The 27516-nt window shown below is 44.8% G+C and overlaps 2 protein-coding genes across 4 annotated transcripts in view; one reads left to right on the top strand and one right to left on the bottom strand.

Moving 5' to 3' along the window:
• The window catches only part of LOC144492817 (MICOS complex subunit MIC27-like), a 69947-nt gene extending 65074 nt beyond the window's left edge, over nucleotides 1–4873 (top strand). For all 3 annotated transcript variants that reach the window (XM_078211291.1, XM_078211293.1, XM_078211292.1), the window contains one exon: nucleotides 4472–4873. In XM_078211291.1, the coding sequence (XP_078067417.1) occupies nucleotides 4472–4560 (89 nt within the window). In that variant the 3' untranslated portion in view covers nucleotides 4561–4873. The remainder of the gene's footprint in view (nucleotides 1–4471) is intronic.
• A 3047-nt stretch (nucleotides 4874–7920) lies between these two features.
• On the bottom strand, nucleotides 7921–24237 carry LOC144492344 (diamine acetyltransferase 1-like). The gene is made up of 6 exons (XM_078210340.1): nucleotides 24184–24237; nucleotides 17649–17700; nucleotides 15442–15520; nucleotides 11903–12009; nucleotides 8117–8157; nucleotides 7921–8001 (listed from the first exon to the last, which is right to left on the bottom strand). Exons 1-6 carry the CDS (start codon nucleotides 24235–24237, stop codon nucleotides 7921–7923), a joined length of 414 nt encoding a protein of 137 aa, XP_078066466.1.
• Nucleotides 24238–27516: the final 3279 nt, after the last annotated feature.

Here is a 27516-nt window from a genome sequence, read left to right as displayed (position 1 = left end):
AGTCCAGATTTTATTAATTGAATTTAAATTACACCAGCTGCTGTGGTGGGATTTGAACCTGTGTCCCCAGAGAATTATCTTGGCCTTCTAGATTATGAATCCAGTGACATTATCACTATGTCACCATTTCCCCACCTAAATGACCTCTGTATTCCTCCTACCAAAATGTACCACGTCACATTTACCTGTGTTGAAATGCACTTGCCAATTATTTGCCCAAAAGTATTAATAACCTACTATAATTTTTTCCGGTCCTTCTTAATATTGACTATCCCTCTCCAATTTGGTGCCACCTGCGAATTTAGAAATCGTGTGTTTGATTCCAAATTCCTAAATATGTTGGCAAATTGTGAACAGCTATAGTCCCATAACTGATCCTAATGGAACATCATTTCCCACCTTCTGCCACCCTGAATAACTACCCTTGACTCCATTACTCTGCTCTGTCTTCAAGTCAGCTAGAAATCTGTTCTGCTACTTATACTTGACTCCACATTCTCTGAACTCACTCATTAGTTTATTATGGAGCATCTTATTGAAGACCTTTTGAAATCTAGATGCATTGCACCTACTGCATTACTGTTGTCTATTTTCTCAATTACCACATCAAAAAATTCAATAAGATTGGTCAAGCAAAAGTTTCCCTTTTGAAATCTATGTTGACAATTCACTATTTTTTACTCATTTCTAGATGTTCCATTTGCTCTTTTATTTGGGTTTTTTTCATATCACCTATGTTTAACTGACTGGTCTAGAATTTCCTGAACATGTTCTATCCCCTTCATCAAATGGGATTAGCTAACTGCTAGACCTTTGACACTACCTGCTTTTCAAAGAACTATTAAATATCTACAGCAACATTACTGCTCTGCCTTCCCTAGTTTATCATTGTAGAATCACCATAGAATCCCTTAAGTGCAGAAGGAGGCCATTCTGCCCGACTCTCTGAAGAACATTTTAACCAGGCCTGCACCCTCCACCCCCCATTCCCATAACCCCACGCATTTAGCTAGTCCACCCAACCGGCATGCGGCGTTGGAGGGAGGAGGTGGGGGATCTGTCTGGGAGGTGTGCGAAGGGAAGGTGCTGACAACAACACCACTGCAAAAGGCTTCAGGCGATCTGCTCGAAGGCTCCTACCAGGGCAGGAAGATGAGGAGGCAGAGGAGCACACCGCCACCCAAGGTGCGGCGGGAGCGCCCACCATGTCAGACTGCATTGCATTCCTGGGAATGCTGCAGCCTCTGGCTGGTCAATGTCAAGAAGGCGTTATCGGCCGCTGGCTATGACGTGCTGCGGATCAACTTGTGGGTGAATCAGGAGATACGGAACTTGGTCAGCGGTGGCTCATTGCTGCTGACGGCGGGCTCAATCAGCTTCAACTGGCAGCACCTGGAGTGCCAGAGATGCCCAGCCGCCACCCTGGGCTTTTGTGGTGGGGATTGGGACAGCAGCAGAGAGCGGCCATCAGGCCCAGAGCCAAGATGAAGAGGAGCCCGACTCAGGTGAAGAAGAAGAAACCGGGAGGAGGAGACTGGAGGATGGGAGATGGTGGCAGGCAAAAGAAAAGCGATCAGTGGCTGGGCTGCTCCGGTAAGCAGGCAAGGAGCCTGCACAGAGGAGGTGATCTAACTGCCGGGCAGGAAGATGAAGAAGAGGAGGCAGCAATTGAGAGAGAAACCGAGGGAACAACCAGGTGGCAAAGGGGCAAAACAGTGAAGGAGGAAAAATAAGCCTACGCATCTTTGAACCCTAAATGGCAATTTAGCATGGCCAATCCACCTAACCTGCACATCTTTGGACGTTTTTTAAAATATGTGAATGCAATCCATCCAAACCAGGGACTTCATTGGGTTCGATTAGGTTAATATCTCCATTTTTAAAAATGCCTTTATCGCATTTCTCATCTCTTTCATTCTTTCACGTGGTGTGCATGTCGCTGGCAAGGCCTTATTTGTTGCCCATCCCTAATTGCCTTTGAACTGAATGGCCTGCTAGGCCATTTCAGACAGCAGTTATAAGACAACCACATTGCTGCTGGTCAGGAGTTACATCGGCCAGATTGGGTAAGGACGGCAGGTTTCCTTCCCTAAAAGACATTAGTGAACCAGATGGGTTTTTAGCAACAGTCGACAATGGTTTCATGGTCACCATTAGTGTGACCAATTTTTCAATTCCAGATTGTTAATTTAATTTAAATACCACTCATTGTCATTGTGTGATTTGAACCCATGTCCCCAGAATATTAGCATGGGTCTCTGGATTACTAGTCCAGTGACAATTAATACCGTGCCCCTCCCCCTCAAGATTCAGTGTTATGTCTATCATTTCAATCTCCCTGGTAAATGGCAAAGCAAAATGATTATTTAATATTGTTGCCATCTCTCTATCGTTACCTGTGGTATTATCCAGACTATCCTACAATTATTCTATTTCCATCACAGCATTTCCTTCTCTTATTAATATGCCTGTTTATTTGTTTCATGCTCCTTGATAATTTAATAATTCCTCTTTGTATTCCTTGTTTTTTGACTTCTCTCCCAATCCCTTTGTATTCTGTTTTGTAATTTACTCCTCTGCTGGCTATGTACTTAATGTATGTGTCTTTCCTAAAACCCTCATTTGTTTCCTTGTGCCTTTATTCATCCAATGAGTCCATATGTTCCTTTCAGCGAGATATATTCCCTGCTCTCCGAACACACTCTTAAATATGAATCATTGTTTTTCTATATCATTATTTGTCAGTGTTGTTTCCCATTTTATTTTCTGAAGTTCTATTCTCGGACCGTCAAAATAAGCTTTCCTCCAATTTTATTCTCAAAACTCACCCACCGATCCTACCTGCTTTATCTTTTCAGGTTTTGTTGTCTCCTGCTTCCCCTCTTGGACCACTCTTGTTTTGTAAAATAACCAGAACAGCACCTTCACTCACATTGCCAAATTCTGTCACTCACCAAATTCCTTGAATTAATTAGTCTGCCAAAGCTGTACTCTGTGAAGTTGGACTTTGTGTGTACGCAAAACCTTCTCATGCAGCCACTGTAGAATTATTTCTGAAGGGCAGCACAGTGGTTAGCACTGCTGCCTCACAGCGCCAGGGACCACCCGGGTTCAATTCCGGCCTCGGGTCACTGTCTGTGTGGTGTTTGCACTTTCTCCCCTGGGTTTCCTCCAGGTGCTCCGGTTTCCTCCCACAGTCCAAAGGTGTGCGGGTTAGGCTGATTGGCCATGTTAAATTAACCCTAGTATCAGGGAGATTGGTAGGATAAATATGTGGGGTTGCAGTGCATAGGTGGGATTGTGGTCGGTGCAGACTTGATGGGCCGAATGGCCTCCTTCTGCACTGTAGGAATTCTATGAATCTGTTCTATATTTGTATCAACAGAAATTCCAAACACCCGAGTCAGCACCTGCTGATCAAGTAACCAGTTCCAACAGCCACCTGCCACTGAGCAGGCACGGTGGCACAGTGATGAGCACTGTTGTCTCACAGCTCTAGGGACCCTAGTTCGATTCCCTGCTTGGGTCACTGTGCGTAGTCTGCACGTACTCCCCATGTCTGCGTGGGTTTCTTTCGAGTGCTCTGGTTTCTTCCCACAGTCCAAAAGACGTGTTGCTTAGGTGCATTGGCCATGCTAAATTCTCCCTCAGTGTACCTGAACAGGTGCCAGAGTGTGGCGACTAAGGGATTTTCACGGTAACTTCATTGCAGTGTTAATGTAAGCCTACTTGTGACACTAATAAACAAACTTAAACTTAATTTCCTAACAGTGCAGTTGCCCAATGGGCAGCTTGTTTACCACTGTCTAAGACTATGGAAAAATGCAAATAAAGGTTAAAGTTGACTTAAATGCTAAATGTGAAGCTTAACTAAATTTTCAGAGATCACTTATGAAATTCCCTGAGTTAAGTACTCTATTGAAACAGTACTCCCTCAAGCTGGATTACTTTGTACATAAGCAAAACCTCTAGAACTTAAACTAGCTGAAATTCCAAAAACATGAGTTATATTAAATACAGAATTATTTCTATATCGTTCAATTGATCGACTTCTCTGGATTCTCACTCCTCCCTCCATGGTTTCCCTCCCCCTGCCCCAGCTCCAACCATTCTTTTTATCTGGCTAGTAGTAGGTCATATGATCTTTTATTTCAAACAAATTGCAACAACGACCTATTGCCCTGCTTCTGAAGTGCAGTGTGGTGTAAAACCACATGTATAATTATATCATCCTGGGGCAGTAAGGTTTTCTGACCGGTCTTTTAGATATCAGACTTTTTCTTTTTCTTCATGTTCTGTTAATGAATATTGGAACCAGTTGGCTTTTTGTATTAAGCATGATAGAAATTTATCTTTGACACTTGAAGTACAACAGTTTGAATTATTGTTTTCAGTTGTGTTATTATGAAGCATATTTCAGAAGTCCAGTATAAAATTACATCAGTCTTTTAACTTTTTGTTCATATAACAGAAAAGCAAATGGTTGCAATTGACCCCAACCTGATGGACCATGGTCAGTCAAATCCTGAAGATGCAGACATGTACAGCACTCGAAGCTAAGGACCCAAATGACTGCAGACATTTACAATATGCTTTCTGGTATTTCAGAGTCATCGTTGGCAATGGAACATATTTGTATATCCAGAACCCTTAATGACCACCATTTATGTGAGAGTATGAATTTATTTCATTATACAGTGTTTATTTATTTGTATGTCTAAAAATGTGTTGCCTATAAACCTGTTTCCTGCTAAGATTTTACACATTCAATTGGCACATTTAATAAATAAATGAGATTGCTGTTTCTGTTTATAACATGTTGTTTGATGGTGTACACAACATCCAGAAAATAAATACTGCAGAAAAACCATGTAGATCTTTGTTCCTGGGAATATATGAGGTGATAGTTTACTGGAAGAGCTGAATGGGATTGTTTTGTTAGCACTTTTTCCTCAGCTTCCAACCCACTGGAACATGTTGAATTCTAATCTTTTCTATCAGTAAGCTAAGGATATGATGGAGCAGTGATGAGGGAGGAGGGTGGGTGCATTCTCTTTAGGAAGACTTAACCATAATGACATCCACGTGTGCAATGCTCTGATCCTGTTCACACCTTGGGGAGCACAAAAAGATCATTTAATTGAAATCACTTTTTGTTGTTTTACAGTACCACATTTTTTGCATTCTGAATGGAAGCTCCAATTCCCACATCACACTATTCACTTTCCAGATCTTGCTCCCAAGCCCAAGTCGCCAGCAATTGCGAGCTGTGGTGAGTGACTTGGCCGAGTCCGCCGCCTCCCCTTTTACAGAAAATACTTTCCTGTGCTTAACCAATAAAAGGACCTTGCTTTGTGAAGAATTTTAGTGCTATTCAATTAGACCCAGCTTGGGAGGGATTATCTCATTGCGATTTGCATGTGTTGGAAGATATTTAAACTATTCTTCCTACCGAGCTGGAATGGGGATTGAACCCCACACCGTTGGCACCACTAGCCAAACTGATCTATACTGGGTGTCCAGCCCACTGAGCCAACAGCCCCAAACTCCTTTATTTTTTAAACAATGTTGTGTAGTGACAGATCCATGCTTCTGCGCAAGACCTTGACATTTAATAGGTGGATCCATTTCTAAAAATAGCCAGTTTCTAAATGTTTGCAGTAGATACCATTTATTTCTTCAATGATTCAACCACAACAAGAACATTTGACAAAATGATATTTATATATAAGTAATTAGGCAGTTAAGAGATGTTACTATCTCTAGGTTTGACTTGAAAGGGAGCTGGCTAAGCTTAGAATGCCATGTATTCCAAATTGGATAATAGGTGGCTCCAATATTTGGATAAGAAACTGTAGAAGAGATATAAATAGTGGTTTTATACAAGTGTTTTGCATTCTGTTAATAGAACAGTTTGTGTTAGCCCAAATGTTACGTTGATCTGTTAGATTGAAGGCATAGAATTGCAGTCAAGAACAGAACAGAATAGGTCAAAAATAAAACACAAAAAATGTTGAATGAAACCATTCACTCTTATTGTGCCATAAAAAATGAGTAACCTACTGACTTTTTCTGTGGCCATGTTCAGCTTTACTGCTTGGGTATTCTAGAGGAATAAATAAATGTGACACTAGCTTCCGGGGCTGACTCAGGCATTCTGTCACTAAAAAAGATATATAGAGGGTCAGGTAGTATTGAAGAAGCAGGGAGGCTGCAGAAGGACTTGGACAGGTTAGGAGAGTGGGCAAAGAGTGGCAGATGGAATACAATGTGGAAAAGTGAGAGCTTATGCACTTTGGAAGGAGGAATGGAGGCATAGACTATTTTCTAAATGGGAAAATGCTTAGGAAATCAGAAACACAAAGGGACTTGGGAGTCATTGTTCAAGATTCTCTTAAAGATTAAAGTGCAGGTTCTGTCGGCAGTTAGGAAGGCAAATGCAATGTTAGCATTCATGTCGAAAGGGCTAGAAAGAACATGGATATACTCCTGAGGCTGTATAAGGCTCTGGTCAGATCCCATTTGAAGGTTTGTGAGCAGTTTTGGGCCCCATAATCTAAGGATGTGCTGGCCTTGGAAAGGGTCCAGAGGAGGTTCACAAGACTGATCCCTGGAATGAACAGCTTGTCGTATGAGGAACGGTTGAGGACTCTGGGTTGTACTCGTTGGCGTTTAGAAGGATGAGGGGGGATCTTACTGAAACTCACAGGATACTGCGAGGCCTAGATAGAGTGGACATGGAGAGGATGTTTCCACTATTTGGAAAAACTAGAACCAGAGGGCACAACCTCAGGCTCAAGGGACGATCCTTTAAAACAGAGATGAAGAGGAATTTCTTCAGCCAGAGAGTGGTGAATCTGTAGAACTCTTTGCCACAGAAGGCTGTGGAGGCCTGGTCATTGAGTGTCTCTAAGATAAATAGGTTCTTGATAAGGGGATCAGGGGTTATGGGGAAAAGGCAAGAGAATGGGGATGAGAAAAATATCAGCCATGATTGAATGGTGAAGCAGACACCATGGGCCAAGTGGCCTAATTCTGCTCCTGTGTCTTATAGGTGCAAAAAATGGTGCTCCTAGGCAGTAAAATATTCTGCTCAATAGTTACAAGAGTTCAGAGAAGTTAGTGTCAAAATAAGCTGAAAAAGTGGCCATTGTTTACTTTTCCTTGTAGTGGGTTCATTCCCTCAAACTAAGCTTTGTTGAATCACTTTATATGTTCAAATCCTGGCATATGGCTTCATCACATTTTGCCACTGATGTGATAGCTTTCTCTGTAAAGCTGGGTAGAAAATGGCAGACATGACTGCCAATTATCACTTAAACTTCCATAACTCCACAGCTTTGTTGAACAATCCTCTTGACAGATATACAGTTGGCTAATGATGCTAAACAGTAAAGAAGTCATAGCAAATTCCATTTTGTAATTCTCAAATTCTTAGCTAAAATAGTTCCCATAAAAAAATCTTTTCACAATACAAATCTGTATTAAGGACTATACATGGTGAAACAGAAAGGCACTTTTAGTTTATATATCAGCTTCGTGTTAATACACATCATCATTAGCCAATGCATTCATGCTGAATCAAGTGTCTGGTCAATTCCAATGCGAAAGGAACCTTTTGCAAGTTCATCCCAGCATGGTATCACTTGGAAAATATAGTCATTGAATTGCAGTGCAGTATACGAGGAGATCTCAGGAGCTTTTAATGCAAAGGAGATCTCAAATCCTCCTGCAGGAAGAATGCCTGTACCAAAAAAAATGTTCATTCCCTCAAATATGGAAAAGAATCATGTAGCATCCTTCTGCCTTGGCTGTCTTCTGGTGCTGCTTTCATTCCTCAGAAGCCAGTTTGATCATGTTCTCCTTACTGAATTTAAACAAATGCCACCCTTCCTGTTTGGACAGATCCAGAGCACCACGTCATGTGTAGTATTCTATAGCGGCTGTGTTCCACCCCACATCAATAAAATGCATACTGCAACATCGGTTCTGGATTGCTATCTAAACACAGTGCAACAAAAATCCAATTTAAATTGGTAACAAAAACAACGAGCTTTAAAATCCTAAAGCACCAATATATTTGATAGTTATTCAGAAATCTTGTATACTCATTTACCTGACTAATTTTCTTCAGGATTTCAGCTCCTATACCCAAACCTGCAAGCAAAAATCAAAGCTTTATTTCAAAATATCTTTTCATTTCCACACAGCAATATTTAGAAATTGGCTGATTCCTCAGGACACGATGAGGAAAGGGTTGGGAAAAAGTTGGCCTCTCAATCCTTCAAAGGATACAATTAGGATTTGTATAAATGCATTCAAGATACCAAGTGGAATAGAAATGGTGAATGCAGAGAACGCTTTTGCGCTAATCACAATCTTGTGCAGCAAGTGGGGGGAGAAGATAGGTACAGACAAGCTGTAGATAGGTGTCAGATATTCAAAAAGTGGAATGGTTTGTGAATATGATAGTGGAGTTAACTTTATTAAAGATCTAGATCTGTAATCCTGACATCTTGGTTTAGGGATACCGGGAGGGATACCGGGAGGGCTCCTGTTTACTCTAAGCCAACTCCACAAACTGACAATTACATTGTAAATGATATGTGTATGTCAGTCCCAACCAATGCTTGTTGGAGGCTGCCTCAAAGGATCTCTCCTTCATAGGACACTGCCCAAGGATTCCCCTTTCGACCCTGGACAAATATGGGAACAGGTGAACCTGCCTGCTTTGGAGGCGAGCTGAGTCAATGGAGGCCAGCTCAGTCAGAAATCTTTATCAAGTGCTGTAAACTGGAGAACAAAATATATCCATGTGTTTGGACCAGTATTTTGGTTAGTGCACAGAGGGGTGTTAGTTGAGACACTGGTGATGCCCCTCTTTGTGGTAATGTAGCCTGGAAGGTTCTTTGGAACAGTATGTAGATAGCCCAACTAGAGAGGGGGCTATACTGGATCTTGTTCTGGGAAATGAGCCCGGTCAGGTCGTCAAAGTTTCGGTAGGGGAACATATGGCAAATAGTGACCACAACTCTGTTAACTTTAGGATAGTAATGGACAAGGACGAGTGTTGTCCTAAGGGTAAGATGCTAAATTGGGGGAAGGCTAACTATAGCTGGATTAGGCAGGAATTGGTGGCCGTTGATTGGGAGAGGCTGTTCTGGGGTAAGTCCACGTCTGGCATGTGGGAGTCTTTTAAGGAACAGTTGATACAGCTGCAGGACAGGCATGTGCCTGTAAAAAGGAAGGATAGGAAAGGTAGGATTCGAGAGCCGTGGATAACCAGGGAAATTGAGGATCTGATCCAAAAGAAAAGAGAGGCGTACATTAGGTCCAGGCAACTGAAAACATATGCAGCTCTGGAGGAATACAGCGAGAGTAGGAAAGAACTCAAACGGGGAGTTAGAAGGGCAAAAAGAGGTCACGAAATGTTCTTGGCAGACAGGATTAAGGAGAATCCTAAGGCATTTTATTCATATGTTAGGAACAAAAGAGTTGTCAGGGAAAAAGTCGGACCTCTCGGACAAAGGAGGGGAATTATGCTTAGAACCCAAGGGAATAGGGGAGATTCATGTTTTGCATCGGTATTCACAAAGGAGAGGGACTTGTTGACTGGGAGTGTCTCAGAGGGAGGTGTTGACCCGTTAGAGAGAATCTCCATTACAAGGTAGGAAGTGTTAGGTTTTTTAGGTAGCATTAAAACTGACAAATCCCCAGGGCCTGATGGCATCTATCCTAGACTGCTCAGGGAGACGAGAGATGTAATTGCTGGGCCTCTGACGGAAATCTTTGTCTCTTCATTGGACACAGGTGAAGTCCCTGAGGATTGGAGGATAGCGAATGTGGTACCGTTATTTAAGAAGGGTAGCAGGGATAACCCGGGTAATTATCGGCCAGTGAGCTTGACATCCGTGGTAGAGAAGTTGTTGGAGAGGATTCTTAGAGACAGGATGTATGTGCATTTAGAACGGAACAATCTCATTAGTGACAGACAGCATGGTTTTGTAAGAGGGAGGTCGTGCCTTACAAATTTGGTGGAGTTTTTTGAGGAAGTGACAAAAACGGTTGACGAAGGAAGGGCCGTGGATGTTGTCTATATGGATTTCAGTAAGGCATTTGACAAAGTCCCTCATGGCAGGTTGGTTAAGAAGGTTAAGGCTCATGGGATACAAGGGGAGGTGGCTAGATGGGTGGAGAACTAGCTTGGCCACAGGAGACAGAGGGTAGCAGTCGAAGGGTCTTTTTCCGGCTGGAGGTCTGTGACCAGTGGTGTTCCACAGGGCTCTGTACTGGGACCTCTGCTATTTGTGATATATATAAATGATTTGGAAGAAGGTGTAACTGGTGTTATCAGCAAGTTTGCGGATGACATGAAGATGGCTGGACTTGTGGATAGCGATGAACATTGTCGGGCAATACAGCAGGATATAGATAGGCTGGAAAATTGGGCGGAGAAATGGCAGATGGAATTCAATCCAGATAAATGCGAAGTGATGCATTTTGGAAGAACTAATGAAGGGGGGAGTTATACAATAAATGGCAGAGCCATCAAGAGTATAGAAACACAGAGGGACCTAGGTGTGCAAGTCCACAAATCCTTGAAGGTGGCAACACAGGTGGAGAAGGTGGTGAAGAAGGCATATGGTATGCTTGCCTTTATAGGACGGGGTATAGAGTATAAAAGCTGGAGTCTGATGTTGCAGCTGTATAGAACACTGGTTAGGCCACATTTGGAGTACTGCGTCCAGTTCTGGTCGCCGCACTACCAGAAGGACGTGGAGGCTTTAGACAGAGTGCAGAAAAGGTTTACCAGGATGTTGCCTGGTATGGAGGGTCTTAGCTATGAGGAGAGATTGGGCTTGTTCTCCCTGGAAAGACGGAGAATGAGGGGAGACCTAATAGAGGTGTACAAAATTATGAAGGGTATAGATAGGGTGAACAGTGGGAAGCTTTTTCGCAGGTCGGAGGTGACGATCACGAGAAGTCACGGGCTCAAGGTGAGAGGGGCGAGGCATTAAACTTTGACTGGAAATTTGTATATTGTGTCAGTTGGGTTAAGAATCCTGTCCAATGATAATTAAAGTTCTTTTCCCTTGTAGTATAGCTGGGAAGATTTATTACTTCAGTCACTGAAATTCTAGTTAGGTCATACAACGGGCCTTTGCTCTTCATCATAATTTTTGGCAACTGTTCTTCCTTTGGCCTGAATTTTCTCAGATATTGAGATGTCCCATCACCAGAACTGAAAGCAGGAACAGATATATGTGATGGCTGGTGCTGGGCTTTGGGGTGGGGGGAGGGGAGGGGGGGAGCAGCTTTTACTGGCAGAGGCTAATTAAGAGCCTACTGTTGAGACAAATATCCAATTGAGGATGGTGGCTCACCTCCCAGAACTGCCAGCCCTATCAGAGGGCCAGCAGCTTGGCAGCCTCACTGATGGACTGCAACATGAAGATGGTGCATCAATGGCGCGCCAGACTCAAAAGTCGAGGTACATTTGGCTGAGCTAGCTGGCACCTGGCAGGTAGGCCCCAGAGAGAGGGGTGGGGAGAGAGTGTATTGGTGCCTTGGGTGGCCATTGCTGTCACAGTCAGTGGACCATGGAGCAGCAATAATGGAGGAGAGGGACGTTTTTTACACAGAGAGTGGTGGGGGCCTGGAATGCGCTGCCAAGTAGGGTGGTGGAGGCAGACACGCTGGCATCGTTTAAGACTTATCTGGATAGTCACATGAGCAACCTGGGAATGGAGGGATACAAACGAATGGTCTAGTTGGACCAATGAGCGGCACAGGCTTGGAGGGCTGAAGGGCCTGTTTCCTGTGCTGTACTGTTCTTTGTTCTTAACCTTATTTGTGGAAAATTAGCACGTCTTCTAAAAATGCAATCAACAGCACTGCTCACCTCTGTATGGTTCCATTACATAGAAGTCTTCAAGATAAATCATCTTTACAGTCCATGGATCATATGTGAAGTAATACATGGCAAATCCCACAACTGTGTGCCCTGAGAATAAAGGGATATTTATCATAGAACAGTTAACGAAGAGAGTGATAACACTCCGTTTTCAGGGAGAGAAACAGTGCTTAAGGAAAGGGAACACTGACCAAGTCAACGAACATTCAACCAAAATAAATTAGTTGATAAATCGTTCACAGAAACACACGCCATAAGTATGTACATATCAAAACATATAACTTGTGACTCAAATAAAGAAATCTGCCCAACTTTCTAATATAAGGAGAGCAATTGTATTTATATAGAACTTTTCACAATCTCAGGACACCCTAAAGCACTTTATAAACAATGATGTATATTTTTCAATAATGCTCTTCTTCGAATAGTCCATCTGAGAGGGCAGTCAGGACCTTAGTTTTGTACCTCTTAAAACCAACAGCATTTCTGACAGCGCAGCACTCCCTCACTACACCACTGAACGTCAACCTGGATTGTGCGCTCAAGTCTCAGGAGTGGGACCTAAAAACTCTCAACCTTTTGGCTCAGACACAAGAGTGCTATCAATCAGGCACATACACACGGCTAAATTTTACCAGCCCTTTGGAGATGGGCTGAGACCTGCGGGGGCTGATAATATGACAAGGTCACATGTCAGGTGGGGAGCCCAATGGTTTCCCCCGCCACAGTATATTACCAGTAGCGGAAACCTCAAAATTGTGGCCGCCCACAGGGTGGTCTATTGAGCCAATAAAGAGCCACTTGCCGTTCTTGCCAGCATTTTACTAAAACATGGGAATATTGCCAGGTAATTCCTGTGACCTCCCAGAGGATTCCCAGGAATGGGGGTCCTCCATTATTGCTGCTCCATGGTCCACTGACTGTGACAGCAATGGCCACCCAAGGCACCAATACACTCTCTCCCCACCCCTCTCTCTGGGGCCTACCTGCCAGGTGCCAGCTAGCTCAGCCAAATGTACCTCGACTTTTGAGTCTGGCGCGCCATTGATGCACCATCTTCATGTTGCAGTCCATCTGTGCGGCTGCCAAGCTGCTGGCCCTCTGATAGGGCTGGCAGCTCTGGGAGGTGAGCCACCATCCTCAATTGGATATTTGTCTCAACAGTAGGCTCTTAATTAGCCTCTGCCAGTAAAAAGCTGCTCCCGCAACCCCCCCCCCCTCCCCCCCCCCCCCGCCCCAAAGCCCAGCACCAGCCGTCACATATATCTGTTCCTGCTTTCAGTTCTGGTGATGGGACATCTCAACATCTGAGAAAATTCAGGCCAAAGGAAGAACAGTTGCTAAAAATTATGATGAAGAGCAAAGGCCCGTTGTATGACCTAACTAGAATTTCAGTGACTGAAGTAATAAATCTTCCCAGCTATACTACAAGGGAAAAGAACTTTAATTATCATTGGACAGGATTCTTAACCCAACTGACACAATATACAAATTTCCAGTCAAAGTTTAATGCCAGATATGTTTCCCACAGGATAAAATTAAAATGATCATAGTTGTGATGTTTAAAATTAAATAACATTCTGGGCATTTGTAGGAGTAAGAGGTTTTTCTGTCACCAGTGCCTGCTTAAAATATGGATGAGGCATTAAATATTCACATTTCACTTGAGCATTGCAGAAAACTTATTGACTCTTTTACCCCCCTCTCCATAAACCATCTTCAATTAATTGTGCCATGAAAAAGTGGTGTCATGTGCCTCTCTAACAAAGGGTCAAGACCTGAAAACGCATCCTTTCTCTTTACAAGTGCAGACAAATCGAATGTGCATTTCCAGTACATTTTATACAATTACATTTAAATCTATAGGCTTTGGATTTTATAGCAGTGTTATGTAACTACTGGAACTAAGACATTATAAATTACTTATGTTCATTGAAAATTCTAGGCAATAGTGGTTTCATCTTGGAAATGGTTGCAATTGCCTGAAAAGTGGCCTGCTCTAAGTTGATAATTTAAAGTAACGTGTGTTCCCATGACATGATTGGCAAGAGCAGCTTATTCCATTAACTCCTCATCAATACTTCTAAATCTATATTTGAATAGATAAAACCTCAGCTAGTTCATTAATGTCCTGCAGGCCTATATGTGCCTCCACAACTCCCATGACGGCATTGGTTAAGAGTGACCACTTTGCTGAGACAAAGTTTCATCTTCAAAATGAGAATACCTGCATCATGTTGTGTGGCACTACCGCCATTCTAAGGAGGATAGATTTCAAACAGCTCTAGTAATTCAAAATTGGACATCCAAGAGGTGCTGTGAGCCATCAGTATCAGCAGAATGCATACAACCACAATCTACAATGTTATGGCTCAACATCTTGCTCACTCCATCAATCGGAACTAATGCCGGTTGAATGAGGAGTGCAGGAGCACATACCAGGACTAGAACTGTTCATCAAAAATGAGATGCCATCCTGGTGAAGCTATAGCACAACACTACATACATGCAAAACAGAAGAGGCAGCATGCTACAGATAGAGCAAAGTGACCCCACAACTAATGGACCAGATCAAAACTCTGCAGCGTTGTCATGTTGAGTTGTGAATGGTGATGGAAAATCAAAGGAAAGGAAGCTCCACAAATATCCCCATTCGAAAGGATGGGGGAACCCAGCACACCAGTGCAACTGGAAAGGCTGAAATGTTTGCAACCATCTGCGACCAGAAATGCCGAGTGAATGATCGATCTCGACCTTCTCCTGAAGTCCCCAGTATCACAGAAGCGTCTTTTGTCAACTGGATTCACTCCACAAGTACCAAGAAATAGAATCATGGAGCCCTTGCAAAATTGATGCCAATGGAAATCAAGGATATCGCTCCACTCCTTGGAGTCACATCAAGCACAAAGGAATGAACAATAAATACTGGCCTTATCAGTGCTGCATATCCCATGAACAAATAGAAAAGACACTGTTGTAGACAAACATAACGACCAATTTTTGCTGATCAAAAGCCAAAACTGCAACACAATAACAAACCAATTAATCTATTTTGCTTGCTGACAAATAAATCTTGGCCACAGTATTGGGAAAATGATTCTACCCTTATTAAAATGGTGCTGTGGAATCTTTCATGTCCACCAGCGCAGATGGGGCCTCTGTTTAACATTTCACCCAGCTTTGACAGTGTAGCATGCTCTCTGTACTGTACTGAAGAATCAACCTAAACTTGGTGCTCAGATCCTGGAGTGAGGCTTGAACCCACGACTTTCTGACTCAGAGATGAGGTCCTGCTTTCTAGGCTCAGAGTTAAATTCCTTCCAATTCTCACTGTCAACCACATGCGGGACGGACCTTTAGGCAATTCTGTAAGTGTCCCAGGAGTCCTGGGACGGTATCCATTAACAAGGTACTGTCAGCATAAACAGAGGGAAAGAAAGGAAGGGAGAAAATTGAACTGAAATACTCCAAAATGAATTGTCCTTTACAGAACTCCATTTATTCTTGACAAAATAATCTTATTGCTTGGCGTTTGGTCCTCTTGTGCTACTTCAGCAATGAGACAGTGATAGCAAGGGTGTTCACCAAAGCCATCTTCTAGCAAGTCTGCAACAAAGAACATGAAGGTGAAGATTCAATTTCCTGAAGGGGGGGCGGAGCAGGTTTTAGTTCTCATCTGTAATTAATTTAATCAGGAGCAAGTACTAAAACCGTAAGAAACAGGAGCAGAATTAGGCCATTCAGCCCATCTGATCTGGACTGTGAGGAGGGTCTGAAATATCACCACAGGGACTGGTGGGGAGGGGTAGGCACAGTCAGAAGGCCGGTTTGAAAGCAAAAGTGTCAACGCTTTTCACTACAGGCTGGCATGTTCCGGACTCCAGATTTTATTCAAGGAGGTGGCTTTTGAGGATTGGCAGCTATCACCATTCAAGAGCCAAATTATGGCATGCTTGACACGCTTCTCACTGTACCCCACCACCCTCCCCAACCCATCGTGGCTGGAGTCCATAGAAGGCTTGATGGCAGTCTCCATGTCGGGCTCATGGTTGCCAGGGCACATGCAGCAAAGCATCCTAGCATGGGTCCACTGGGCTGCGAAGGCCAGAGCTGCGGCCAGTTTCCCTCTCTGCAATGATGGACTGGCAGCTGTGGCCACAGAATATTCTGTTTGATTTTAGAAGGCCCAGCATCTTGCAGCACCGTCACGGTCGTCAATCTACAGCGGCGACTCTCACTTCTCCCAGTAGGGATGCCAACCACCCAGAGACTTGGGCAGTCCCATTGGCCCCTCTGACTGCAGAGTCTTCCCACTGTCTTTAATTAGATGTTGTTCCTGGAGCCAGTCTCTTAATTGGCATTCGCCTCAAAAATTCTCCTCTTGGGTCACGTCACAGCCACTTCCAGGTTCCTGCCACAGAATTCAATCTGGCATCAGTATCTGGACTCTGGGACTAAAATTCAGTCCACTATGTTCAATTCTGCACACTGCATTTTAGGAAGGATATAGAGCAAGATGTACTTGGAATGGTACCAGGGATGGGGGAGTTCATTTTTGTGTATTAGAGCATCGGTGATGGTCCCTTATGAGCAAAAAAGGTGAAGGGGAGATTCAAAAGAAGTGCTAAAATTGTGAAGGGTTCCGGCAGTCATTGAGGTGATGCAGTTTTCACTGCAGCGGGAGGGTCAGTAACCAGAGGATACAGAATGAAGATGTTTGGTTATATATCTGGAACAGAATTTTAAGCAGAGCTGTTATGATCCGGAATCAACTTGCCAACTAATCAATACCCTTTTCTCCAATAGTATAAATTGTTGTGTCAAATTTCAAACAATCATTCCTGCATTTGTCATGATGGGTGCAAAAAGAAAAGCTTCAGCAGCATGTCTCTCTTTTCAGCAAGATTCAAGAAATGTAATTGTTGTACTTACACCAAATTTTCACTTGCGGGGGTGGGGGTTAAATAGGAGGGGCGGTAATGTCTATGACATTTTATTTTTTAATTATATTCCTTTCTCGAAGTTACTAAGCCAATGAAGTCATAGTCATAGAATCATCATAGAAACTCTACAGTGCAGAAGGAGGCCATTCGACCCATCAGGTTTGCACTGACAACAATCCCACCCAGGTCCTATACCCATAATCCCACATATTTACCTCGCTAATCCCTCTAATCTACGCATCCCGGGACACTAAGGGGCAATTTAGCATGGCCAATGCAGCTAACCAGCACATCTTTGGACTCTGGGAAGAAACTGAGCACCCGGAGGAAACCCACACAGATATGGGGAGCACTGGCAAACTCCATACAGTGACCCAAACCAGGAATTGACCCCAGATCCCTGGAGCTGTGAGGCAACAGTGCTAACCACTGTGCCGTCCAACCCAAATCAAATCTGGCAGCAGTGGGATATGAACCTAAACCCCCGCAGCGACTGGAACCTTAATCCACCTTAGGCCGCTCGGCCATGCTACCAGAAATAATGGACAAGGCAAGACCTAACCCGTCTCCTTGTTTGCTCCAAAAACCAATTCAAATTGAATTCAATTCACGATCTCCACAAAAAGACATACTAGATACAAGCTGACAAGAATAGGCATTATGCCTGATCTTGGGCTTAATCTTATCCAAGAGGCCAGGAATCGATTATGACATGTACAACACACTCTATGACAGCTCTAGCCAAATAACCTTTCCTTCAACACTTTCTGATGGGCAAGGAAATGGTTTACCTTTTTCTGTCAGTTTGACTGCATTTGCCATGTTTTCATATGAAGCAAGTTCCTTTTTTAAAATAGAATTATATCCATTACTGCTTGTACAGCAATGTTTACAACTAAAATTACAAACTAGTACATTGAAAGATGGTTAATCAAAATGTATTCTGTCTATATTTGTTATAAATCCCTCCATTAGGTAATTGCTCCTACCCCCTCACTTCCGTTTATTAATTCCTCCACCCCTCAGCTCTCAATTTATAATTCATCACTTCTCTGTTTGCTAATTTCCTCCCTCCCCTTCCCACAGCACGTTTCCATGCAAACACAGGACAGATGCAACATCACACACAAAAATAGAAAATGCTGGAAAATCCTCAGCAGGTCTGACAGCATCTGTGGGGAGAGAATAGAGCCAACATTTCGAGTCTAGGTGACCCTTCGTCAGAGATGCAACATCTACCGTTTCACCTCCTCCCCTCCCACTATCCAGATCCCCAAACTCTCCATCCAGGTGGAACAGCAACTTTTGTGTACTTCTTTCAATTTAATATCCAGTATTTGCCACTCACGATGTGGTCTCCCCAATATTGGGAAGACCAAATTCAAATTGGGTGACCCCTTTACTGAATAACTCTGTTCAGCATACAGTGTCATGGGTTCACAATAGGGTGAAACAGAATCAAAATACTGAGAATGTTGGAAATCTGAAATAAAAAACAGAAAATGCTAGAAACACTCTCACTGAAGTTCGACACAAGCTCAAGGAACAACACCTCATCTTTCTACTGATAGCTTAACATGGAGTTAAATACTTTGGATCATAACCACTCCTCCCATTGTCTTAGGAAGGATGTGCTAGTAATGGGAAGATAGTTGCACCAGAGGCACTTGGACTGGAGGAAGAGTGGGCTGGTACTGGGATCATACACAGCCATTGTGGAGCTTCACATTCTTGGGGGACTCCCACCTTTCTCCTCCACATTTCTGAGCCACAGCAGCCTTCTGCTTGTGGCTACCTTTTTTACTTGTCTTGTTATCACCTATTTTTTCACCTTGTATGATTATCCCTTTTCTCATTGAATCACTCCTACCATAGAACCATAGAAAATTACAGCTCAGAAACAGGCCTTTTGGCCCTTCTTGTCTGTGCCGAACCATTTTTTGCCTGGTCCCACTGACCTGCACTTGGACCATATCCCTCCACACCCCTCTCATCCATGAACCCGTCCAAGTTTTTCTTAAATGTTAAAAGTGACCCCGCATTTACCACTTTATCCAGCAGCGCATTCCACACTCCCACCACTCTCTGCGTGAAGAAGCCCCCCCCTAATATTCCCTTTAAACTTTTCTCCTTTCACCCTTAACCCATGCCCTCTGGTTTTTTTCTCCCCTAGCCTCAGCGGAAAAAGCCTGCTTGCATTCACTCTATCTATACCCATCAAAATCTTATACACCTCTATCAAATCTCCCCTCAATCTTCTACGCTCCAGGGAATAAAGTCCCAACCTATTCAATATCTCTCTGTAACTCAGCTTCTCAAGTCCCGGCAACATCCTTGTGAACCTTCTCTGCACTCTTTCAATCTTATTTACATCCTTCCTGTAACTAGGTGACCAAATCTGTACACAATACTCCAAATTCGGCCTCACCAATGCCTTATATAACCTTGTAAGAAGTTTAACAACACCAGGTTAAAGTCCAACAGGCTTATTTGGTAGCAAAAGCCACACAAGCTTTCGAGGCTCTAAGCCCCTTCTTCAGGTGAGTGGGAATTCTGTTCACAAACAGAACTTATAAAGACACAGACTCAATTTACATGAATAATGGTTGGAATGCGAATACTTACAACTAATCCAGTCTTTAAGAAACAAAACAATGGGAGTGGAGAGAGCATCAAGACAGGCTAAAAAGATGTGTATTGTCTCCAGACAAGACAGCCAGTGAAACTCTGCAGGTCCACACAACTGTGGGAGTTACAAATAGTGTGACATGAACCCAATATCCCGGTTGAGGCCGTCCTTGTGTGTGCGGAACTTGGCTATCAGTTTCTGCTCAGCGACTCTGCGCTGTCGTGTGTCGCGAAGGCCGCCTTGGAGAACGCTTACCCGAATATCAGAGGCCGAATGCCCGTGACCGCTGAAGTGCTCCCCAACAGGAAGAGAACAGTCTTGCCTGGTGATTGTCGAGCGGTGTTCATTCATCCGTTGTCGCAGCGTCTGCATAGTTTCCCCAATGTACCATGCCTCGGGACATCCTTTCTTGCAGCGTAACGCTGCAAGAAAGGATGTCCCGAGGCATGGTACATTGGGGAAACTATGCAGACGCTGTGACAACGGATGAATGAACACCGCTCGACAATCACCAGGCAAGACTGTTCTCTTCCTGTTGGGGAGCACTTCAGCGGTCACGGGCATTCGGCCTCTGATATTCGGGTAAGCGTTCTCCAAGGCGGCCTTCGCGACACACAACAGCGCAGAGTCGCTGAGCAGAAACTGATAGCCAAGTTCCGCACACACAAGGACGGCCTCAACCGAGATATTGGGTTCATGTCACACTATTTGTAACTCCCACAGTTGCGTGGACCTGCAGAGTTTCACTGGCTGTCTTGTCTGGAGACAATACACATCTTTTTAGCCTGTCTTGATGCTCTCTCCATTCCCATTGTTTTGTTTCTTAAAGACTGGATTAGTTGTAAGTATTCGCATTCCAACCATTATTCATGTAAATTGAGTCTGTGTCTTTATAAGTTCTGTTTGTGAACAGAATTCCCACTCACCTGAAGAAGGGGCTTAGAGCCTCGAAAGCTTGTGTGGCTTTTGCTACCAAATAAACCTGTTGGACTTTAACCTGGTGTTGTTAAACTTCTTACAAGGTTTACCCCAGTCCAACGCTGGCATCTCCACATTATATAACCTTACCATAACACTCCAACTTTTATACTCGATACTCCGATTTATAAAGGCCAATGTACCAAAGGCACTCTTTACGACCCTGTCCACCTATGACGTCACTTTTAGGGAATTCTGTACCTGTATTCCCAGATCCCTCTGTTCAACTGCACTCTTCAGAATCCTACCATTTACCCTGTACGTTCTACTTTGGTTTGTCCTTCCAATGTGCAATATCTCACACTTGTCTGTGTTAAATTCCATTTGCCAATTTTTAGCCCATTTTTCTAGTTGGTCCAAATCCCTCTGCAAGCTTTGAAAACCTTCCTCACTGTCCACTACACCTCCAATCTTTGTATCATCAGCAAACTTGCTGATCCAATTTACCACGTTATCATCCAGATCATTGATATAGATGACAAACAACAATGGACCCAACACCGATCCCTGCGGCACACCACTAGTCACAGGCCTCCACTCAGAGAAGCAATCCTCCACAACCACTCTCTGGCTTCTTCCATTGAGCCAGTGTCTAATCCAATTTACTACCTCCCCATGTATACCTAGTGACTGAACCTTCCTAACTAACCTCCCATGAGGGACCTTGTCAAAGGCCTTGCTGAAATCCAGGTAGACAACATCCACCGCCTTCCCTTCATCCACTTTCCTGGTAACCTCCTCGAAAAACTCTAATAGATTGGTCAAACATGACCTACCACGCACAAAGCCATGTTGACTCTCCCTAATAAGTCCCTGTTTATCCAAATATTTGTAGATCCTATCCCTTATCACACCTTCCAATAACTTGCCCACCACCGACGTCAAACTTACTGGCCTATAATTTCCCGGATTTCTTTTGGAACCTTTTTTAAACAACGGAACAACATGAGCCACCCTCCAATCATCCGGCACCTCCCCCGTGAATACTGACATTTTAAATATGTCTGCCAGGGCCCCTGCAAGTTCAACACTAGTTTCCCTCAAGGTCCGTGGGAATACCCTGTCTGGTCCTGGGGATTTATCCGCTCTGATTTGCCTCAAGACAGCGAGCACCTCCTCCCCTTTAATCTGTAAAGGTTCCATGACCTCCTTACCTGTTTTCCCTATTTCCGTAGACTCCATGCCCGTTTCCTCAGTAAATACGGATGCAAAAAAACCATTTAGTATCTCCCCCATCTCTTTTGGTTCCATACACAGTCTACCACTCTGGTCTTCAAGAGGACCAATTTTATCCCTCACTATCCTTTTGCTCCTAACATACCTATAGAAGCTCTTTGGATTTTCCTTCACTCTGTCTGCCAAAGCAACCTCATGTCTTCTTTTAGCCCTCCTGATTTCCCTCTTAAGTAGCTTCTTGCACTTTTTATACTCCTCGAGCATCTGATCTGTTCCTTGCTGCCTGTACATTTCATACAACTCTCTCTTCCTCTTAATCAGTGTTACAATCTCCCTTGAGAACCAAGGTTCCTTATTCCTATTTACTTTGCCTTTAATCCTGACAGGAACATACAAACTCTGCACTCTCAAAATTTCTCCTTTGAAGGCCTCCCACTTTCCATTTACATCCTTACCAGAGAACAGCCTGTGCCAATCCACACTTCCCAGATCCCTTCTCATTTCATCAAATTTGGCCTTTTTCCAGTTCAGAACTTCAACCCGAGGACCAGATCTATCCTTATCCATGATCAGGTTGAAACTAATGGCATTATGATCACTGGATCCAAAGTGTTCCCTCACACTCACATCCATCACCTGCCCTAACTTATTTCCCAATAGGAGATCCAATATCGCATCCTCTCTAGTTGGCACCTCTATATACTGATGTAGAAAATTCTCCTGAACACATTTTACAAACTCTACCCCGTCTAAACCTTTAACAGTATGCGAGTCCCAATCTATATGTGGAAAATTAAAATCCCCTACTATCACAACTTTGTGTTTCTTGCAGTTGTCAGCTATCTCTCCGCTGATTTGCTCCTCCAATTCTCGCTGACTATTGGGTGGCCTATAATACAACCCCATTAATGTGGTCATACCTTTCCTGTTTCTCAGCTCCACCCATAGGGCCTCTGTAGACAAGCTCCCTAATCTATCCTGCCTGAGTACCGCTGTAACATTTTCCCTGACCAACAATGCCACCCCCCCACCTTTTATCCCTCTGCCTCTATCGCCTGAAACATTGGAACCCTGGAACATTGAGCTGCCAGTCCTGCCCCTCCTGTAGCCAAGTTTCACTAATGGCTATAATGTCATATTTCCATGTGTCTATCCGCGCCTTCAGCTCATCTGCCTTCCCCACAATACCCCTGGCATTGAAATAGACACACCTCAAAAAGATTATTTCCACCACACTCAACCCTTCCATTTGTGATTTTGCTTGAACTAACCTGTCTTTTTACCCCTGCTCCACTATCTGCTCTGGCACTCTGGTTCCCATCCCCCTGCAAATCTAGTTTAAACGCTCCCCAATAACACTAGCAAATCTCCCTGCAAGTATATTGGTCCACTTGTAGTTTAGGTGTAACCCGTCTCTAATCTCTAATCCCTTCCTCCTCCTCCCCTCGGCCCCATCACTTCCTCTCCCCTACCGCCGAAGGTATCTGGTTACTGGGAGGGATATGCCGCTGGGGCGAAGGAACCAGTTGGCCGGAATTCCGCAGAGTTTGTATGTTACCCTTCGCCCTATCGTACCCCTCGAGTCCAGCTGGAGTACTCTGTGCAGTTCTGGTTGCCACACCATAGGAAGGATGTGATTGGACTAGAAAGGGTGCAGAGGAGATTCACCAGGATGTTGCCTTGGATAGAGTGTTTCAGCTATGAAGAGAGGCTGGAAAGGCTGCGGTTGTTTTCCTTGGAGCTGAGAAGGTGTACAAAATTATGAGGGACATTGACAGGGTAGAAAGGAAGAAACGTTTTCAGGTAGTAGGGGGCATAGATTTAAGGTAGGGGACAGGAGGTTTGGAAGGGGTTTGAGGAAAAGCCTTTTCACCCAGAGGGTGGTGAGAATCTGGAACTCGCTGCCAGAAAGGGTGGTAAAGACGAGAACCCTCACAACATTTAAGATGCGTTTAGATGAGCAGTTGAAACGCCAGAGCATACAAAGCAATGGAAAATGGGATCAGAACAGATAGTACGTGATGGCCAGCTCAGCCATGATGGGCCAAATGGCCTCTTATTGTAAAACTCGATTGCCGGAATTTTACCACTTCACCTGCCCGAGGCCAATGGAGAATGCCATTCTGCGAGTCGCGCCCACCCTGATTCCAGGGCAGGCATGGTGGTAAAATTCCAGCCTGTGACTCCATGACCTCTCTCTCTCTCTTCATTTTTCCCTGATTGTACTTGCTGTTCATCCATAAAATCTTCCTGCTCTGATCACACTCCATTTGCTGGTACAAATAACTTTGTTTCTTTCTCCACAGATGTTGCCTGACTTGCTGAGTTTTCTGTTTATATTTCAGATTTCCAGTATCTGCAGCATTTTGACTCGGCTTTGTTAACCTCAGACAGTCAATACTAATGTGTTTGTACAACCCAGGACTCGCAACAAGCTGCACGACCCTACCAAATACTCAATAGCTTTTCAAATTCATTGACACACCTACATCGAAAGAGAGTTCTCTCAGACCACAGGTTAAACTGGATGGTAGGTTTGTTACCTTAATCAGTCGCAGGATATCAGCACAGGCGGCAGATGTGGCATTATGGATCATGAATTTAGTCACCCTGGAACCCTCCTTATTTCTACTCTTTGTCCAAAGAAGACCCTGCAATTTGAGAAGGCAGCAAAGAGTTCCTCATTTACAGTTTGTCCCTCTCTTTTCTCTTTGCGGATTGGTGTAGTTGGAGGGGGAGAGGATGGTTGGCAGGTGATGCATATGTTGGAAAATTCTGAGAGGTTGGGGAGGGGATGAAATGGGATGAACATATTCTGGAACCTGAGCTCCCTTGAAGACCCGAGAGTAATGCCACTTCACTCAATGGAAAAGGAGCAGCCCAAATGAGGGCTGAAAGTTCCATCTCTAATCCCTTCCTCCTCCTCCCCTCGGCCCCATCACTTCCTCTCCCCTTTCCGTCTCTCTCTCACCGCCGAAGGTATCTGGTTACTGGGAGGGATACGCCGCTGGGGTGAAGGAACCAGTTGGCCGGAATTCCGCAGCAAACGGCACAATGAAGTTGCTAAATGTGGGCGCTGGCAGGGATTTGCGGTGGGACTTGCTCACCTGAATGAAGGGATTGAAAATAGACTCGGTTGCAGTGACTGGAGACTGCCTTCATTCGATGCGCCCACAGGCAGCCAGAGAAAAAAACAGGAGAACAACATTTCGTGAAATATTCAAATAATGTTAAGCAATTCAATCGCATTAACTAGAAATGATTTTTATGCTTTTAAAAATGCTCAATTACTTTTTAATTCATTTTTACAGGACGTGGATGTCGCTGACTAGACCAGCATTTATTGTCCATCCCGAATTGCCCGTGAGAAGGTGATGGTGAGCTGCCCTCCTGAACCTTTGCAGTCCATGTGGTGTAGATACACCCACAGTGCTGTTAGGAAGGAAGTTCCAGGATTTTGATCCAGGGACAGTGAAGGAATGGTGATATACTTCCCAATTCAGTATGGTGTGTGGCATTGGGGGTTGGGGGAGAGGGGCACCCAGGTGGTAGTGGGATCAGAGGTGAGCTAGCAAGTTGGATACAGAACTGGCTCGGTCATAGAAGACAGAGGGTAGCAGTGGAAGGGTGCGTTTCTGAATGGAGGGCTGTGACAAGTGGCGTTCCTCAGGGATCAGTGCTGGGACCTTTGCTGTTCGTAATATATATAAATGATTTGGAAGAAAAAGTAACTGTTTTGATTAGTAAGTTTGCGAATGACACAAAGATTGGGGGATTTGCGGATAGCGATGAGGACCATCAGAGGATACGGCAGGGTATAGATCGATTAGAGGCCTGGGCGGAGAGATGGCAGATGGAGTTTAATCCGGACAAACGTGAGGTAATGCATTTTGGAAGGTCTAATAAAGATAGGAAATATACAGTAAATGGCAGAACCCTTAAGAGTATTGATAGGCAGAGGGATCTGGATGTACAAGTCACTGAAAGTGGCAACGCAGGTGGAGAAGGTAGTCAAGGAGGCATACGGCATGCTTGCCTTCATCAGCCGGGGCATTGAGTTTAAAAATTGGCAAGGCATGTGTGGTGAACCATCGTTGGTTACCACTGTGGGGTTATTCTAATGTTGCTGTTGGGTTAGGGTGTTGACACTGTGGGGTTGTTATAATGTTGTTGTTGGGCTAGGGTGTTTACACTGTGGGATTAATATACCTGTGGTGGATGCTGTTATGGCACATCCCAGTCGGGCCCCGCCTCCTGGGAGAGGTATAAGACCCTCTGCTCAGGCGGGACCCCTCCAGTCTGGAATGGTGTACTCGTGTTTAAATAGTTCCATTGTTTGTCAATAAAAGCCTTCAATTACTGAAGCCTTGTACCTCGTGCTTGATTGTCGCGCATCAATTTTATTGACAAACACGAAACTCTCGACAGTAAAGAGAGTATGGAGCAAATGCTAAAACCAGAGCGTCTGATGCTGGATCCACATGCGGTCGGCGCCTCTAACACCTTCGACCACTGGCTGAAGTGTTTCGAGGACTACCTGGCAGCCTCTGCAGCAGTTACTACGGATAACGACAGACTCCAGGTCCTCCATGCGAGGGTAAGCGACACTGTCTACCTCACGATTCGTGCGGCCACCACTTACCCGAGGGCCCTCGAGCTCTTGAAAAAGCGATACACGAGACCACCCAACGAGATCCACGCTCGTTACCTCCTCGCTACACGACGTCGGCAGTCGGGCGAAACCATGGAGGACTACGCCAATGAGCTCTTGCAGCTTGCCAGGGGCTGCGACTGCAAAGCTGTGTCGGCTGAGCAGTACATGTACGACCTCGCCCGAGATGCGTTTGTGGCAGGGGTAAGGTCTTCGTACATCCGGCTCAAACTGTTGGAGAAAGGGAATCTCAACCTGACCCAAGCGATGGAGACGGCTGAAATGCTGGAGGCGGCGTCGAAAAGCTTGGCCCTGTATCCAGAGGACCACGTGGAGACAACGTGGCAGGAGCAGTCACAAATCCCTCCTCGCCCCACGGGCTCGCGCTCCCATATCGACCCGACGACGGCGGCAGCCCCAGGCGGCCCGCGGTGCTATTTTTGCGGAGGAGCCAAGCATCCACGGCAACAGTGTCCAGCTAAAACGGTGATCTGCAATCGGTGCGGTAAAAAGGGGCACTACGCGAAAGTCTGCAGATCGAAGCCCAAGAACGGCAGTGCAGCCTGTGACCCTCCAGAACGGAGATCATCTCCATCGGCGTCGCAGTACCCACGAGGTCCGACCACGTGCGAGCCCAGGACGACGCCATTGTGGCTGGCGGAGGAGGAGGATGACCACCAGGAGTCGCTACGCTTGGCGCCCTCACCCATGTGCGATTCATGGGGGCGGCCATCTTGGTCGACAACGACCAGGAGCGACCAGCAGGGGTCCTCAGCATCAACCTCGGCTGCCTGCAGTGACGTCCAAGGGCCAACGGTGGCGTCGCTCACCCTGGACCAGGCTAAGCATCACAGGCTTGACTGTTCAATGATGAACATTAAGGTAAATGGTCGTACTGTGTATTGTCTGTTTGACAGCGGGAGCACTGAGAGTTTTATTCACCCTGACACTGCAAAGAGGTGTGGACTCCGGGTTCTACCTGCCAAACAGACAATTTCTATGGCATCACGGTCCCGGTCTGTACCGATCCAAGGACGTTGTGTGGTAACTCTGGAAGTGCAGGGCACAATTTACGAGCGATACAGGCTCCTTGTGTTGCCGCATCTTTGCGCGCCAATTCTCCTCGGACTAAACTTTATGGTCCACATGAAGAGTGTGATCCTACAGTACGGTGGGCCACTCCCTTCGCTGGCAGTAGGGAATCAGTCGCAGCCTCCAAATCGTC

The sequence above is a fragment of the Mustelus asterias genome, chromosome 4 (genome assembly GCF_964213995.1).
Source record: "Mustelus asterias chromosome 4, sMusAst1.hap1.1, whole genome shotgun sequence".
Taxonomy (NCBI): Eukaryota; Metazoa; Chordata; class Chondrichthyes; order Carcharhiniformes; family Triakidae; genus Mustelus; species Mustelus asterias.
This window is presented reverse-complemented; position numbering and strand designations above follow the sequence as displayed.